The following is a 19,451-nucleotide window of genomic DNA, read 5'->3' as shown; positions in this document are numbered from 1 at the left end:
TTTGGTCTAAACTCCACTCGCAGTGTTTGGAGGAAGAAGAAGGATGAGTACAACCCCAAGAACACCATCCCAACCGTGAAGCATGGAGGTGCAAACATCATTCTTTGGGGATGCTTTTCTGCAAAGGGGACAGGGCGACTGCACCGTATTGAGGGGAGGATGGATGGGGCCATGTATCGCGAGATCTTGGCCAACAACCTCCTTCCCTCAGTAAGAGCATTGAAGATGGGTCGTGGCTGAGTCTTCCAGCATGACAACGACCCGAAACACACAGCCAGGGCAAGTAAGGAGTGGCTCCGTAAGAAGCATCTCAAGGTCCTGGAGTGGCCTAGCCAGTCTCCAGACCTGAACCCAATAGAAAATCTTTGAAGGGAGCTGAAAGTCCGTATTGCCCAGCGACAGCCCCGAAACCTGAAGGATCTGGGGAGGAGTGGGCCAAAATCCCTGCTGCAGTGTGTGCAAACCTGGTCAAGACCTACAGGAAACGTATGATCTCTGAAAATTGCAAACAAAGGTTTCTGTACCAAATATTAAGTTCTGCTTTTCTGATGTATCAAATACTTATGTCATGCAATAAAATGCAAATTAATTACTTAAAAATCATACAATGTGATTTTCTGGATTTTTGTTTTAGATTCCGTCTCTCACAGTTGAAGTGTACCTATGATAACAATTACAGACCTCTACATGCTTTGTAAGTAGGAAAACCTGCAAAATCGGCAGTGTATCAAATACTTGTTCTCCCCACTGTATATATATATACAGTTGAAGTCGGAAGTTTACATTCACTTAGGTTGGAGTCATTAAAACTAGTTTTCAACCACTCTACACATTTCTTGTTAACAAACTATAGTTTTGGCAAGTTGGTTAGGACATCTATTTTGTGCATGACACAAGTAATTTTTCCAACAATTGTTTACAGACAGATTGTTTCACTTATAATTCACTGTATCACAATTCCAGTGGGTCAGAGGTTTACATACAGTAAGTTGACTATGCCATTAAAACAGCTTGGAAAATTCCAGAAAATGATGTCATGGCTTTAGAAGCTTCTGATAGGCTAATTGACATAATTTGAGTCAATTGGAGGTGTACTCGTGGATGTATTTCAAGGCCTACCTTCAAACTCAGTGCCTCTTTGCTTGACATCATGGGAAAATCAAACTAAATCAGCCAAGACCTCCGAAAATAATTGTAGACCTCCAGAAGTCTGGTTCATCCTTGGGAGCAATTTCCAAACGCCTGAAGGTACCACGTTCATCTGTACAAACAATAGTACGCAAGTATAAACACCATGGGACCACGCAGCCGTCATACCGCTCAGGAAGGAGACGCATTCTGTCTCCTAGAGATTAACGTACTTTGGTGCGAACAGTGCAAATCAATCCCAGAACAACAGCAAAGGACCTTGTGAAGATGCTGGAGGAAACACATACAAAAGTATCTATATCCACAGTAAAACGAGTCCTATATCGACATAACCTGAAAGGCCGCTCAGCAAGGAAGATGCCACTGCTCCTATACCGCCATAAAAAAGCCAGACTACGGTTTGCAACTGCACATGGGGACAAAGATCGTACTTTTTGGAGAAATGTCCTCTGGTCTGATGAAACAAAAATAGAACTGTTTGGCCATAATGACCATCGTTATGTTTGGAGGAAAAAGGGGGTTGCTTGCAAGCCGAAGAACACCATCCCAACCGTGAAGCACGGGGGTGGCAGCATCATGCTGTGGGGGTGCTTTGCTGCAGGAGGGACTGGTGCACTTCACAAAATAGATGGCATCATGAGGAAGGAAAATTATGTGGATATATTGAAGCAACATCTCAAGACATCAGTCAGGAAGTTAAAGCTTGGTCGCAAATGGGTCTTCCAAATGGACAATGACCCCAAGCATATTTCCAAAGTTGTGGCAAAATGGCTTAAGGACAACAAAGTCAAGGTATTGGAGTGGCCATCACAAAGCCCTGACCTCAATCCTATAGAAAATGTGTGGGCAGAACTGAAAAAGCGTGTGCAAGCAAGGAGGCCTACAAACCTGATTCAGTTACACCAGCTCTGTCAGGAAGAATGGGCCAAAATTCACCCAACTTATTGTGGGAAGCTTGTGGAAGGCTACCCAAAATGTTTGACCCAAGTTAAACAATTTAAAGGCAATGCTACCAAATACTAATTGAGTGTATGTAAACTTCTGTCCCACTGGGAATGTGATTAAAGAAATAAAAGCTGAAATAAATCATTCTCTCTACTATTATTCGGACATTTCACATTCTTAAAATTAAGTGGTGATCCTAACTGACCTAAGACAGGGAATTTTTACTAGGATTAAATGTCAGGAATTGTTAAAAACTGAGTTTAAATGTATTTGGCTAAGGTGTATGTAAACTTCTGATTTAACAGTATTTAACAGATAACACAGTAAAAACTACTACTAGTTTGATGGTTGTACCGTCAATTGTCCTATTAACAATCACCCAAATTAGCATACTTATTTCATTTCAAACTTCACATTTCTCTAGTATAGGCTACTTATCGTAATGAACAATATCAGCAAAATGCCTGCGATAGGTGATCGATTTGGTCGGTGTCTATCATTTTCAGTTTATCGTCCCAGCTCAACTTTGTACACACACACACACACACACACACAGTCAGACACTGAGTGGAAGCTTCAGCTTGATTGAGTTGGTGTGATGATATGAGACTTGACAGCTTTTGTATGTCTACTTTTCAAGTTAAAGTAAGATCAGTTTTAATACAATTGTGTACTCTGTTCTTAAGCGTATGGTCTGGTTTCCTACCAGGCAGTTCAAGTAGGCCTTTAGCTACTTCAGAATAGAAGTTCATTGAGGCTGGCTCGCCGACTTTGTGTTACACTTAATGAATTCCCTGGAGCGGAGGAGAAGTTTTTGTGCAACACTGTATTAGTTCCCCCTCAGAAGCAACAATAAAATACAAGAAAACCTGAATAGCTTGGGGTTCCTCATGTGAAACTGATCCACTCCCCCCTCAGCACTTTCCATTCTCAACACCAATGGCACTAGGATGCATTAAGAGCAAATTGGTAAAGAAACAATAAACAATGTGAGAGAGGGGGAGAGAGAAAGAGAAAGGGTAGGGGGTGGGAGAGATGTTGCCCTTGGGTATTTGGGAAGATTATTCTATTTTGCACTTTATCAGAATGCTACCACTTTCTAGTTCTGTTTACATTCACACATACAGGCCTTTCAGCTGCTCCCATCCACACTAAACAGAACCAAGACATAAAATGGCTGCCGGTCGCGGTTAAGACCATTACAATGAATCAAGAGGGAAAACGATATCTCTACTACCTCCAACCGCCTAATGAATTTTCACTCTGTGAGCTTCCAGTAGAACAAACCTTTGAATTCCTGACTTCATAACATCGTCAAGCCACATCACTAACCAAACGACAAATGCAAATACTTATTATAGAGAGGAGGGACCAAGGGGTGGGTGGAGGTTTTTTAGGTGGTGGTAGTGGTGGGCTGGTGGGGTAGGAATTTGGGGTGTGGAGGAGTTGGAGTGGGGGGCATTATTTGAAACAGGATTGCTGGTGAAAAACAGAGAGAGCCTTTGTAGCTTCAGTCCTGGAGGCCCATAGGGAATGCTTAGTTTCCTCACAGTTACCAGCATGCAACAGCGTTCCAAAGAATTTCACAGGGATTTAGATTCTGGGAATGCCGAGTAGAAAATCCTTAATTACTTTGGAATTACCTATCAGTTATGGCTAGTCTGCTTTGGGGATCCTAGGGAACGTCTTTCAAACGGAGGTGTCAGTATGGCACCTCTTGTAGTTTGCAGTCCCGTCTTGATATACTCTCATGTGACAAAACTATTTAGGGACATTATCTAGTTGAACTATAAAAAGATGAATCCTCTCTGCACTTCCAGATCAAACATACCAGAAATTCAAAAACACCTCATACTGCAACCTAAACTCACAGACCAACTCGGAACACTCCTTTCAGAGCAACTCTCTTTAACTAAACACCACCTAGACCTCCTCCCTCTCCCTCCCTCTCCCTCCCTCTCTCACTCTTTCTCTCCCCATCTCTTTCTCCTCACAGACTCTTTGTCTCCTTCTTCCAATCCCTCTCTCCCGTCCCCATCTCTCTCTCTCTGCCTACTCTGTCTCTCTCTTTCTCTTCCCATATTTCTCTCTTTCTCTCTCTTTGTTGCTCTAAGGCTGAGGTCTTTGCTGGCGATTTGCACGCTCCATCTGTGGAATCCGTCATGGCCGCCTCGACCCGCACAGAGGGGCCTGTCACCTGCCCACGGGGGAGCGGGGGCACAAAGAGGGACAGAAAGGGGCAAGGGGGGGGGGGGGGGGGCACAGCTGGGGGGCTCCCCAAAACCTTCCTCTGCAGCCTGGAGGGGACCATGGGAGCACCTGAGGGGTAGAGGAAGGAGGAGGCCTTTGTTGTTCTCCTATTCAAATGTAGGCTACCACAATCAGGCTTCTATCACTGTGCATTTCTGTTGTTGTTGTTGTTGTGTGTGTCAGTGAGAGAGAGAGAGAGGAGAGAGAGAGAGAGAGAGAGAGAGAGAGAGAGAGAGAGAGAGAGAGAGAGAGAGACAGAGAGAGAGAGAGAGAGAGAGGAGAGAGAGAGAGAGAGAGAGAGAGAGAGAGAGAGAGAGAGAGAGAGAGAGAGAGAGAGAGAGAGAGAGAGAGAGAGAGAGAGAGAGAGAGAGAGAGAGAGAGAGAGAGAGAGAGAGAGAGAGTCATGTCACCAAGTGGCGTGGTAGGGGGTTGAGGTGCCAAAGGTGTACCTGGTGATATGGCAGTAAGCACACTCCCCTGCCACCCGCTAACGCCCACTGCTCTCAGTGCTCTGCCGCAGAGCAACACACTCTCACACACACACACAAGCGCCTAGGTTTCTGTAGACTGTGAAATTGGACTGACAGTGCATTACATAGACCATCCTTCTACTTCTAGGTTAATGAGCTTTGTCAGCCCAACGGTAACTCTAGTGGTGTGAAGATACATTCACTCACTCATACACTCACTCACTCATACATTCACTCACTCATACACTCACTCACTCATACACTCACTCACTCATACATTCACTCACTCATACACTCACTCACTCATACACTCACTCACTCATACATTCACTCACTCATACATTCACTCACTCATACACTCATACACTCATACACTCACTCACTCATACACTCACTCACTCATAAACTTACTCACTCATACACTCATACACTCATACACTCACTCACTCATACACTCACTCACTCATACACTCACTCACTCATAAACTTACTCACTCATACACTCATACACTCACTCATAAACTCATGTACTTGCTGCTTTTTCAGTACATTCTAATTTAGACATAGATATTCACTATTTCACACATTGGTCACACAAACAAATTCATACTAACATATTTAAAGCCTAAGCACATAGCATTGAGTTTACCATTTTCCCTGATACTACTTTGGTCATTACTCCTGAGTTAAGAATAGTTCCACGTAAAATAAAAAGAATAATTGTATAACAGGATGAATGTGCTTATTTTTTTTAGCTAGTAAACTCGGCACACAGCAGTGAAAATCAGATCCTTTACAGCTCTTTTGTAACCTGTGGTCTCTGAGTATCCCGTTAGTCCAAGCAGCCGCCCACCGCTTCCCTATCAATGGATCTCATCGCTTTTATTTGGCACTGCTGAATAGCCTTTGCAATCAAATTATCCACCAATCCCACATATCTATATATACATAACCTGTATCTTAAAATGTTGTATTCATACTCCAGCTAAACTCTCAAACGTACTTTTCCATGTATTTTCAGTTCACCTCAGCTGTGAGGGGAGTGGGTTTACAGTATGTGTGGGATTGGACCCGTAGGCTTGCCAGTTTGTAAAACCCCAAAAGACACAGTGCAATCCTTAAAAGAGTCAAAGCAATCTGAATGTCAGAGACCCAGAGAAGAAGCCTGGCTTGGGCTGGGACCGCCGGGGAGCCGGAGCATTGCTGCTTTAAGCCGCAGAGAGAGAAGGGGAGCAGCACAGAAAAGAAAACTGTTTAATTTAACCAAACTGTAGCCCTGAGAGGCATACAGCACATAGCAGCCTGATCCAAAACAACCTGAAGAGAGCCAAAAGAGCAAAAAATGAGGGTAAAGAATAGAGGATTTAACTGAAACACACTGTGCTCCTGGAAATCGTACAGCTTGGTTTTGTGGGGACTGCGAGTGGGGACAAAAAGGCTTTAAAATGTCCACAGAGAGATGGAGGCGGGATGCACTGAGTGTATGGAGCTCAATTTTGGCCATGGTGGGTTGGTGGATGGGTAGGGTGGCTGACCATATGTGTTTCTGTTTACAACCTTCTCATGGGAGTTACTGGACGGACGGCGGGTACAGCCATGGAAGTTCTTCTGGGGTGGTTGGTAAATGAAGAGGGTAACTGAGCCAGTGACATGTGCCCACCTCCGAAACAAAACCAAAGGCTGAAGAAACAAATGAAGCATTTATTTGGGCGGGGAGTGACGCTGGTCCCTTTCAGGGGCCGGGGGACTAAGTGACTGCCCAACTGCATTAAACAGTACATAGAAGACTGGGCAGATGCCTGAAGGACTGAAGGATAATGGTTAACTGACAGCTTATGGGCCCATCTGCGCCTCTAGCATGTTGTTAAAGGAGATTTGGGGGTGCTCACTTGACTTGCTAAGGAGGAGCCCTGACCTCTACAGCTGCCCTGTAATTGAGAGTGTGTGAAGAGCGCTGTGTGTTTGTCTGCACTGTCAACGAGGGTGTGTGTGTGTGTGTGTGTGTGTGTGTGTGTGTGTGTGTGTGTGTGTGTGTGTGTGTGTGTGTGTGTGTGTGTGTGTGTGCGTGCGTGCGTGCGTGTGTGCGCGCGTGCGTGCATGTGAGCGTGCGTGCGTGCGTGCGTGCGTGCGTGTGTGTGTGTGTGTGCGAAAGAGATGATGTGGTGAGAGAGAAAGAATAACTCATAACTCATAACCTCATCAAGCTTCAAGAAAATAAAGAGTGACCAAGCTCTCCTCAAACGATGAAAACCTATAGAGAAAATCTAGAGAGAAAACCTAGAGAGAAAACCTAGAGAGAAAACCTTGAGAGAGAAAACCTCTATAGAGAGAAAACCTCTAAAGAGAAAACCTCCAGAGAGAAAACCTCCAGAGAGAAAACCTACAGAGAGAAAACCTCTAGAGAGAAAACCTCCAGAGAGAAAACCTCCAGAGAGAAAACCTCTAGACAGCAATGAGAGTTATGAGAGTATGTGCTGTGGCGGGACAACAGGAAGCTGTTACCTGTCATGTTGACCCAAATATGATTGTAACCCTGTTTCCCGTAGGGATGATGGAGAATGACCCTACGTCGTTGACCTCTGACCCCACTTACCCTAGTCTGACAGGAAGAGAGCTAGGCACTGACTGACCACTGGGGAGTTAACTCAATGCGACTTTATTTTTTACAAGAGCGCAGCTCTTGTCATCTTTAACTGTTGGTAGCGCTTTACATTACGCCATGTAATTAAATGTTAATAACATGGTAATAGTATAGTAACAACAAGTTATAGTTCCTTACAATAAAAAAAACATTATATTGCCGTTTCTAGGTTCTACTATAGAGAGCAAGGTGAACTCCCTCCCTCCCAGTTTGCCCTGCCCTGTCCAGAGCCTTATGCCCCTACCCCTGCCCTGTCCAGAGCCTTATACCTCTGTCCCTGCCCTGTCCAGAGCCTTATGCCCCTGCCCCTGCCCTGTCCAGAGCCTTATGCCCCTGCCCCTGCCCTGTCCTGAGCCTTATGCCCCTGCCCCTGCCCTGTCCAGAGCCTTATGCCCCTGCCCCTGCCCTGTCCTGAGCCTTATGCCCCTGCCCCTGCCCTGTCCAGAGCCTTATACCTCTGCCCCTGCCCTGTCCAGAGCTTATACCCCTGCCCCTGCCCTGTCCAGAGCCTTATACCCCTGCCCCTGCCCTGTCCAGAGCCTTATGACCCTGCCCCTGCCCTGTCCAGAGCCTTATACCTCTGCCCCTGCCCTGTCCAGAGCCTTATGACCCTGCCCCTGCCCTGTCCAGAGCCTTATGACCCTGCCCCTGCCCTGTCCTGAGCCTTATACCTCTGCCCCTGCCCTGTCCAGAGCTTATACCCCTGCCCCTGCCCTGTCCAGAGCCTTATACCCCTGCCCCTGCCCTGTCCAGAGCCTTATGACCCTGCCCCTGCCCTGTCCAGAGCCTTATGACCCTGCCCCTGCCCTGTCCAGAGCCTTATACCTCTGCCCCTGCCCTGTCCAGAGCCTTATACCTCTGTCCCTGCCCTGTCCAGAGCCTTATACCCCTGCCCCTGCCCTGTCCAGAGCCTTATACCCCTACCCCTGCCCTGTCCAGAGCCTTATACCTCTGTCCCTGCCCTGTCCAGAGCCTTATGCCCCTGCCCCTGCCCTGTCCAGAGCCTTATGCCCCTGCCCCTGCCCTGTCCTGAGCCTTATGCCCCTGCCCCTGCCCTGTCCAGAGCCTTATGCCCCTGCCCCTGCCCTGTCCTGAGCCTTATGCCCCTGCCCCTGCCCTGTCCAGAGCCTTATACCTCTGCCCCTGCCCTGTCCAGAGCTTATACCCCTGCCCCTGCCCTGTCCAGAGCCTTATACCCCTGCCCCTGCCCTGTCCAGAGCCTTATGACCCTGCCCCTGCCCTGTCCAGAGCCTTATACCTCTGCCCCTGCCCTGTCCAGAGCCTTATGACCCTGCCCCTGCCCTGTCCAGAGCCTTATGACCCTGCCCCTGCCCTGTCCTGAGCCTTATACCTCTGCCCCTGCCCTGTCCAGAGCTTATACCCCTGCCCCTGCCCTGTCCAGAGCCTTATACCCCTGCCCCTGCCCTGTCCAGAGCCTTATGACCCTGCCCCTGCCCTGTCCAGAGCCTTATGACCCTGCCCCTGCCCTGTCCAGAGCCTTATACCTCTGCCCCTGCCCTGTCCAGAGCCTTATGACCCTGCCCCTGCCCTGTCCAGAGCCTTATACCCCTGCCCCTGCCCTGTCCAGAGCCTTATACCTCTGCCCCTGCCCTGTCCAGAGCCTTATGCCTCTGCCCCTGCCCTGTCCAGAGCCTTATACCTCTGCCCCTGCCCTGTCCTGAGCCTTATGACCCTGCCCCTGCCCTGTCCAGAGCCTTATGCCCCTACCCCTGCCCTGTCCAGAGCTTATACCCCTGCCCCTGCCCTGTCCAGAGCCTTATACCCCTGCCCCTGCCCTGTCCAGAGCCTTATGACCCTGCCCCTGCCCTGTCCAGAGCCTTATGACCCTGCCCCTGCCCTGTCCAGAGCCTTATACCTCTGCCCCTACCCTGTCCAGAGCCTTATGACCCTGCCCCTGCCCTGTCCAGAGCCTTATGACCCTGCCCCTGCCCTGTCCTGAGCCTTATACCTCTGCCCCTGCCCTGTCCAGAGCTTATACCCCTGCCCCTGCCCTGTCCAGAGCCTTATACCCCTGCCCCTGCCCTGTCCAGAGCCTTATACCCCTGCCCCTGCCCTGTCCAGAGCCTTATACCCCTGCCCCTGCCCTGTCCAGAGCCTTATGACCCTGCCCCTGCCCTGTCCAGAGCCTTATGACCCTGCCCCTGCCCTGTCCAGAGCCTTATACCTCTGCCCCTACCCTGTCCAGAGCCTTATGACCCTGCCCCTGCCCTGTCCAGAGCCTTATGACCCTGCCCCTGCCCTGTCCTGAGCCTTATACCGCTGCCCCTGCCCTGTCCAGAGCTTATACCCCTGCCCCTGCCCTGTCCAGAGCCTTATACCCCTGCCCCTGCCCTGTCCAGAGCCTTATGACCCTGCCCCTGCCCTGTCCAGAGCCTTATGCCCCTACCCCTGCCCTGTCCAGAGCCTTATGCCCCTACCCCTGCCCTGTCCAGAGCCTTATGCCCCTACCCTTGCCCTGTCCAGAGCCTTATACCCCTACCTCAGTCAAGTGATTGACACCTCTTTGTCTGCCTTTCCTTGTTCAACCACTGCATTCAGTTGCCTTTGCCCTGCGTTCCACAGCTTTGACACTCCAATCCCTCCTCTGCACATGCACACACACTCACACACACTTGTAAATACAACCTCTCGCCCCATTCCTTCTCTCTCCCTCTCTCTCTCTCTCTCTTTTTCTCTAGCCGTTGTGTTTGGTGGAATACTTCTATCAGATAAAGAGAGGCCTTATTCTATGGCAGCCATTCTCCTTGACCTTCACAGGCCTTTTCACTCTTTCACTCACGTCAAACCGTCTTTTGGCAAGCTTGGCTGAATGTGGCAAGTCCATCACGGGTGAAGGGGGAAACCCCGAGCCCCTCCCCCTTCTCCATCCCCCCACTTCAAAGTTGGCCTGCATTCATTAATTGCCCTTTGAATTGATATCAGAGGGTCACAATAGGGGTGTGAAAGGAGAAAGGGGCTTTAATGAAGCATAGAGCCCCCATTCATTTGGAGATAACTATGTTTTTATGCTTGGATTGTCATCATGCACGCCATTATTAAAAAAACTCATGCGAGGCGGAGGAGTAGGGGAGGAGGAGTAGGGGAGAGGAGAGGAGAATAGAGGAGAGTAGAGGAGAGTAGAGGAGGAGAGGGACAGAGAGAGCCCGAGGCGAGGGTTAGTGAGAGTGATTTGGTGCTCCCCCTTGCCCCCTGTGCCCTCGTGCCCAGGGACACACTGAATGACACATTCCTCAGACAGACTGATATTTCCCGTCATCAGATGGTCATGTTATTTAGGGCAGTCGCTATTTTGCACTATATAACCTCAGTCTAACTCTATATAACCTCAGTCTAACTCTATATAACCTCAGTCTAACTCTATATAACCTCAGTCTAACTCTATATCACCTCAGTCTAACATTTACATTACATTTACGTCATTTAGCAGACGCTCTTATCCAGAGCGACTTACAAATTGTCTAACTCTATATAACCTCAGTCTAACTATATATAACCTCAGTCTAACTCTATATAGCCTCAGTCTAACTGTATATAGTCTTAGTCTAACTCTATATAACCTCAGTCTAACTCTATATAACCTTAGTCTAACTCTATATCACCTCAGTCGAACATTTACATTACATTTACGTCATTTAGCAGACGCTCTTATCCAGAGCGACTTACAAATTGTCTAACTCTATATAACCTCAGTCTAACTCTATATAACCTCAGTCTAACTCTATATAGACTCAGTCTAACTCTATATAACCTCAGTCTAACTCTATATAACCTTGGTCTAACTCTATATAACCTCAGTCTAACTCTATATAACCTCAGTATAACTCTATATAACCTCAGTCTAACTCTATATTACCTCAGTTTAACTCTATATAACCTCAGTCTAACTCTATATAACCTCAGTATAACTCTATATAACCTCAGTCTAACTCTATATAACCTCAGTCTAACTCTATATAGAACCAGTCTAACTCTATGTTTCTCTGACGCTCTAAGCCTTAAAACAAGAATCACAAGCACTCAACACTCTAATAATTTTCATGTTCCAGACATACTCACATATTGTACATTTTCCATAGAGCTTCTTCACCCTACTTTGATCGCTGCTAGAGAGCATAGCAACAACCATTAATGTGCCAGAAGTTACTATTATTTACAGCTTCTCGTATAGAACACAAGATGTAAGAACCGAAGATGTCAAGGTTGTCACGTTTTCTATAACTCTCTTTAATGAACTACCTTTATGAATGTATGAATCATCTACTGCTGGATATTTTAATTGTGAGGTCATGCTTACAAGGTGAAAATTACAGAGAATAAATAAAGTCTGAAGTCTATTTAAGAGTATACATGCAATGTGCCATGAGTGGAATCAATCATGTCATCTTACTGAGTTTCCCTATAGTCTAATTCTTCTGTTCCCTAACTTGAAATGCACATATAACTCAAACTTTCACTAAAAAATATCAATGCATGACTTGTGTGAAAGCTTCAGTGACACGCATGCATCAGCCATTATTTGGAATGTGCCTTTGGAGTGTAACTGAATCATTGAAGATAACTGATTCTCAGCAGGGAGCATCTTTAACACCTTAAAACATAAGAACTGGAACCTTATGATGAATATGGGAACGTGATATGGGAACTTGACCATGGATCTATGCTACAGTATAGTGTGTAATGTGTTTCCAACTGCAATGCCTCTTAAGCTTCACAAACCAGATGCCCACAATAGCAAACCCTCATCTCACCACTCTTCACTCTTCTTCCAGTGCCACTGTATAACAATGATGAACATCACAAATCCAACATCAGAAGCCATGCAGAACATAACTCTGCAAACACTCACACACTAAATACACAAACATAGCCCCTAATACTCTCTCAAACCATTCTCTTTTACCCCCCCCTCCCTTCTCTCTTCCCTCCCTCCCTCTCTCCTCCAGGCACTAATCCAGTGTGTGCCCACATATTAAATTGTATAGAAGCTCCATCCTTCGTCTGAGTAGCGGGGGACCCCAAGTTCCTCAACTTTATTTACACAAACAAAGTCCTGCTCAGTTTCTGTAACAAAAGTAGCTAAATCTTTTGGCCCTTTCATGTATTGTCAGCTCTTGGTTCCCTTTTGTCCTGCAGCTATTGGCCTGGCTCTGGGCACAATGAGGCTGGGAGAATGGCAGCAGATTGGCGGAATGCGCCTCAATAAACCTAATTATGACATGACGACTGCGCTCACCATGGCAGGTTTTCAAAGATCTCAGACTTATTCAATTAGCCCTTTCCAGGATTCCCTTTCACAAAATAAAGTTATCCCCCTTTGACTGTTTGTCTTTCAGATGGGGAATTTTGTGTGTGTCTGGGTATAAATGGAAATGTGCTGGGCCATCAAGTCTCCTCTGTATGTATCATCAGTGTTACTCAGGGTAATTTTAATTAGCAATGTAAGGTTAAGAAGATACACTGGAAATATGAGAGAAGAGGAGAGAGGGGAGGGCCACTGTGTACATTATCAATCATTAGCTCTATTTCTAGGGTTAATTAATTCAATGTTAGCCTTTTAGATTCTGGAAGGCAGAGAAACTATTATATCCAACATCAACTAATGGTTAGGCAGGAACTGTGCCAAAATAGAAAATATGTACATGAGGCATTTAGTGAGACTGGAGCACTGACTGGACATCAAGAAAAGTATTTTCTGAAGAATGGCAGAATGTGTTCAACTATTGTAATTCTAAGTGGAATGTATTTTCTCTAATACATGAATTGAGAAAGATAGCCTGCCCTACTGTCTACTTTCAAGTCAAACTGCACCAGCCTTTATTCCAAACACATTTGGGCGTGAGGGTATGCTTGCGCATCGTTTTAGGCACTGTGGTGCACGAGGCTGCAATTTAGGGAGCTTGAGATTTTCGAAACACATTTCCGGTTTTTTTCCCCCAGACAAAAAAATCCAAACGAGCTGCCTTTGATGTAGACACTTAAGGGAAATGACAATGAATTCTGAACGACCAGGGGCTCAACTAGTGCTCCTCCCTCGCACAACAATGGTCTCAACAAACATCTACTTCATCAATGTTTGACCCGCTTGGCTGAAAAAAATTATTTTTCAGATTGTAATTGCGGCTGTAAAAACAACATTCCAAATGAGACCAGACAGAAAAAAACGCACGAAAATAGTGAACACCACAGGTCTCGATAAAACTAAAAGTCGTTAAAAAAAAAAGGTCGAGAAATTACGTTGCTGGCATCCCTATACCCATAAAAGACGATCTCTAGAGTGCCATAAAAGCCTAGTCCTCAGGTCCAAACACCATCCAATTTGGAATGTGCGCTCATTACAACCCTTATTACCTACGCATAATAGCCTAAACTATGCATTAGAATAGTCAACTGATATTAGTGCAAACGTTACGTGTTCCCGTTTCAAGTCAAAGCATTGTCGTGGTAAAGGTCATTTACATTTTTCGTTAGCCCTTAGTTTACAATGAACATTTGACCGGTATGAATGGAAATAGGATAGCAAACTGACTGAGGTAAAGCGAGCCCGAATGAGAACGTGGACCCTTGACAACGTTTACAACGGAAACTGCTACTCTATTAGGCTTGTTAATATTAACTTATAGCCTACATTCTGGAATTAATAAAACAATGTGACATTTATTGGCAACCCAATAGATAAAGACAAATATCAGAGGGGTCAATGGCTTAGCGGAGAACTTAATTTTAGGGACTTTTCTACAACGAACTGACTTTCTTTTGTTAGCGGTTGCACTCCTGAAGATGAACCATAGATATTAAACGAATGTGCGCCGCAGGCATAGAGAGAAAGAGAAGGAAAGTGAGGGAGAGGGGCGGGTTCACTCTCCGGATGAAAGTAAGATGAAATAAAGGGCTCGATTTAATCCGCTTGAAGAGATTTTGGGAGCGCAAGGGGGTGAGAGCATGATGGGTGAGGATTGCAGCAGTGCGCATGTTCCATTGTGACCGCCGCTCGAGGCCAAGCGCGCCTCTCCGGGGAGAACATTGGTCCCCATTCACCAAAGGAGTCTTTAATACACTCTCTCGATCATTAAATGTGACATAGCACAATATCAAATCATTTAGAAGACATTATTAATGTTTAAGAGGGCAGGAATAGGGCATCAAAGACTTAATAATAGACCATGCAGAGAGGCATGTTACTAGCCACTTGTATATCATTAGGCATATATTGGTAAGAAAAATATATTGTGCAACAATTTGTACTTATAAAAATAATCAAATGACTACAATTATTGGGCCTATGAGTTAAATTATTAATAACCATCAAGTAGCACATGCATATCTTTTGGAAAATATTTGTCATTTTATGAGCTATACACAGAAAATATAATTTATTATCTTGTGGTATTGGAATTTGTAACTTGCCTAAATAAATCCTCGGTGACATTAACAACAACATACGTAGGCTTATATAAAGGTGTTGAAAGCAGGAACCAGAAGCACAAAAAAAAACTATAACTTTTAAACACTGTGTAAAATATGTGAGTGTGCACAGAATGTATAACCTTAATGCACATAATACACAAAAAGTTAGTATTTTCGTAAACCATTATGTCGGCAATGCTCTGCATGTCCAAAATTAAAAGTAACACATTATCAAGAAGTTTAATTCATCTCGCCATTAAATCAGCGTGTTAAGCTGATTTGAAAGTTATGTTTTTAAATATCAGTTAGGCCTATACACTATAGCTGTGTGTGTGCGTGTGTGTGTGTGCGTGTGTGTGTGTGTGTGTGTGTGTGTGTGTGTGTGTGTGTCTGTGTGTGTGAGAGAGAGAGTGAAAGGGGGCTTGATAGGTTTTGAATGGCAGTCGGCTTCTTTAGACGACCTAAAAAGACTCCAAAAGAAACATTTTGTAGGTGAAAACGGCCATTTCTCCATGGTGAACAGTCTCTAGACCTAGCTCGAGCAGCGGCTATTGGCGGACCTGAATAATTCATCCTTCATTGCGGGTTCATAATGTCTTTTCTCGGCCTTTTGTTGGGAAGCTCCCTCTCCTTTTCTGACTGAATTATAAACAGGTTGCCTTCTTTTATGGCGACCAAGCTGCGGCGATGCCAGGCTTTGTCCGCGCATAACCGAAGCGTCAGTCTCAATGGACTCTCCCGCCTTTGTCTCCCAAGTTCATCCTCAAGTGTCCGATTGTGTGCTCGAAGCCTGGCTTTGTGAGGGATGGAACTGTTATACAAATGTTTGATCAACTCATTTGGCATGTTTTGTCCCCTCCAACTCCCCGTCTTTTTCTCTGATTTGTTTTACTGTGCCTGCATTTTACAGTAGAGCGGAGAGAGCAGCTGCATTGAGATGGAATAGGTCTGCGAATTCGTTCATCATAAATCGTAGGAAACCGTAAAAGGGATGTTATGAGATTTCTTTGTTTGAAATACACCATGACAATTAGGGGTTGAAAAAGTTTTTGGTTATTTTTTATATACTTTTGATAGGGGGTATTTCCTCAAACAAACGGGGCTATGTGCATCTCGATTAAAATGCATGTATAGGCCTAATAACAATGTTATTAGAATGATAAAGACGTTTTAAAATAGGCCTACAAGGTAAAGTCTGCCTATATATAAGCAAAGTGGCCTAACATAAACCATTAAATAAATGCAATGGAAATATATGTAGCAGAAGTAGAATATGCACGGCTATTCGAATAAATCTATAGGATACTTTTGCATGAAGAACATTCGACTGATTCGAGGCCTGTACCTTTTGTCGGTAACAAATCTCATGTGTGTTGCTCACTTTGTGTAAGCACGTGTGGTTACACATTCGTTAACTTTTCATTTTTTAATGATCTCTCTCTCTCTCTCCCTCTCTCAAACTCTCTCTCTCTCACACACACACACACACACACACACACACACACACACACACACACACACACAAACACATTCACAAGGGGCAATCCTCCCTTTCCCACAAAATCTATCACCTGCTGTTTGAATTATCCTAACGCCTCATGGGACAAGCATTAGCAGGAGCGATATGGTCGATAAAGAATTCAAAACAATCCAGTGCACTTTATGACGGTCGACAAAGGAAGACACACTCCCTGTGCTTTCATCGCATCGAAAAGCAACAACTTTACAACAACTAAAACTTTTTAGAGTTAGAGACAGACTAAGCCTATCTACCTCACAAAGTCTAAAAATGAATGGCAACCCGTAAGGACAGGTGACACCAATGGTGAAAATGTAGGCCTAGCCTATCAAGAATGATTTCTGAAAGTCAATAAGCTTACATAAAACAAGATGAAAACCTTTATCTGTCCATCTTTGTTGAGTTTTGAATAAACGAGAGGTTTCCTCACCGTTTCAAAGAACATTAAAGTGCACAGTGGAAAAATGTAGGCCTGTATATGAAGGGCCTTCCCCCTTAAGCAACAAGTAACTGCCTCACACAAGTTGCCTATAGAGGAGAGAACATTAATTATTAATTTATTTATGATTGCACTCACATCGGTCTCCTAAGATGCCCTCGATGCTGTGTTTGGCCCGCCGTTCGTGTTCTTCTAATTCCTTTTTCTCGATTTCATCTTCATCATCATCGTCATCTCCCTTCCCTCCGAATTTACTCCTCATGATGCGACTGATAGAGCTCACTGTGTTACAAGAAATTACAGAGCACTGATTAATAAATAATAAGCTGGGAAAGTCTAAATAAAAGTTCAACAATCTGCACTTATTGATTTGATTTTTTCTTCTAATCTACGGTGATGAAGCATCAAATAAATATAACTTGATATCAACAGATGAATCATTTTTAAAAATCGATTGACTTTAGCGTCCATAATCGCATTGCAATAATTTTTATGATTTTATCTTAACTTAAACTTAACATGGCAATTATATTATAGTATTTATTATTTCCCCACTCATAATTTTCAGCAGTTGTTTACGTTTTTGTTTTCAGAGAGTAAACTGTTTTTTATTGTGGTAAAATGTGGTTATTGAGACGGAAAATACATTAGGCCCATTATGATAAATAAGACGATGATGATGGTGATGATGATGATGAACAATCTACGGCTGCAGGTGAAGATTGCACCCATTTAAATGGGCAGCAATTATGACAGAATGCAGATGTTTCTTTTTACCTGATGGAACGGTGTTCCGGTCACATATCCCATCCATCAGTAATTTATCCCGAATCTCCCAGCTAAACATACCCGGGTTGTCCCGCTTGTACTCCTCTATTCTCTTCTCAACATCAGGCGTCGTCCCCTGCTAAGGAAACGACAAATAATATAAATGTATTAAGGCATAATAAAGAGCACATGTCTACTTGTACTCAGCAACACAATATAGGCCTCTTACATGCTTTCCCAACCTGTCGCTTGTTACATTTTAACCCAACATGTCATACCTCGAGACAAACAGTTTTAATAGGAGAATAAAATGCATGACAATACAAAACCCAACACTTTCACCTGCTCGTGCTCCCTCTCCGTTACCTTGGGTTTGCTTCCCCCGATGGCCCCGGGTCGGATGGAGCCGGTCTCCTGGTACCGGCAGAGGATTTTGGAAACGCAACCGTGAGAGACGCGGAGCTGACGGGAGATTACGCACGGCCTGATTCCATGGTGGGCCATTTCGACGATCTTATGACGGATATGGTTGGGCAAAGGTCTGCCATTTATGAAAACTCCCCCGAGCTGGTTCATTCTGCCTTGGCCTAACGGAGTAGAGACTGCGTAAAAGAAAACACAAAATGGTCACCAGATGGCTTCATGATTATAAACTATAGGCCTACAACACAACAACTAACATTGATTCCGTCATATGCTACTAATAACACCACAAGGCTACTACAAATGTTGTTAAATAAATAAAAATATTACAATAGCCTAATACAAAAATAAGTATTTTAAACTGAAAGGTTTGGTAACAATAAAAGGCCTTAAAAGTTCCCTTAAGTAATGATATGTTCTGATTTCATATAGAAAGTTGTATAGCCTACTTATATGACCCTGTACATATTCTGTAAATAAACAAAAACTTTGTTTTCAGAGATTAGGAAATTATTAAATTAATAGTTTCATTCTCAAAATTAGACAAACAAATAGATAAATACAAAAAGGTATGTCAATAACCACTACAAAATAAACTAGATGAAAACGACGAGGTTAACAGTTCAATCCATTTTTTTACAATTGGATACGACCAAGTTTATGTTTAGGAGCAGTGGTGTAAAGTACTTAAGTAAAAATACTTTAAAGTACTACTTACGTAGTTTTTTTGGGTATCTGTACTTTACTTGACTATTTATATTTTTGACAACTTTTACTTTTACTTCACTACATTCCTAAAGAAAATAATGTACTTTTTACTCTATACATTTTCCCTGACACCCAAAAGTACTCGTTACATGTTGAATGCTTAGCAGGACAGAAAATGGTTCATTTCACACACTTATTAAGAGAACATCCCTTGGTTTGCTTAGTATAAGGAATTTTAAATTATTCGTACTTTTACTTTTGATACTTAAGTATATTTTAGCAATTACATTTACTTTTGATAGTTAAGTATATTTGAGCAATTACATTTACTTTTTATACTTAAGTATATTTCAAACCAAATACTTTTAGACTTTTACTCAAGTAGTATTTTACTGGGTGACTTTCACTTTTACTTGAGTAATTTTCTATTAAGGTATCTTTACTTTTACTCAAGTATGACAATTGGGTATTTTTTCCACCACTGTTTAGGAGGGGGGCTTATGGGGTAGGCTACAGGATTGAATTCACAGAGTATCCTATATTAATAATCGCTCTTTAATTATTAAGCATCGAAGCCCAAATCTTCCCACAAGCAGTGCTCAAAAAGTTGTTTCGACTTTTGATTTTACCTTCCAATGGGAAGCCACTGTGGGGGTAGTTCTGAGCCAGCATGGGGCGCATCATCCTTGGTATTGCCCCAGCCAACGCAGTCAT

At 44.1% G+C, this 19,451-nt stretch overlaps 1 protein-coding gene across 1 annotated transcript in view; it reads right to left on the bottom strand.

Annotated features, from left to right (window-relative positions):
• LOC311105556 (paired box protein Pax-3-A-like) overlaps positions 1–19,451 on the bottom strand; it is a gene marked incomplete at both ends in the record, with an annotated part of 30,616 nt that extends 11,165 nt beyond the window's left edge. The window contains 4 exons of the mRNA XM_084147732.1: positions 16,977–17,120; positions 17,616–17,745; positions 17,973–18,208; positions 19,367–19,451. Coding sequence (XP_084003858.1) covers positions 16,977–17,120; positions 17,616–17,745; positions 17,973–18,208; positions 19,367–19,451 — 595 coding nt within the window. The remainder of the gene's footprint in view (positions 1–16,976; positions 17,121–17,615; positions 17,746–17,972; positions 18,209–19,366) is intronic.

Source organism: Coregonus lavaretus, assembly GCF_964263955.1.
Source record: "Coregonus lavaretus genome assembly, chromosome: 30".
Classification (NCBI taxonomy): Eukaryota; Metazoa; Chordata; class Actinopteri; order Salmoniformes; family Salmonidae; genus Coregonus; species Coregonus lavaretus.
The sequence above is the reverse complement of the archived record's forward strand: the minus strand, read 5'-3'. Positions and strand labels throughout refer to the sequence as shown.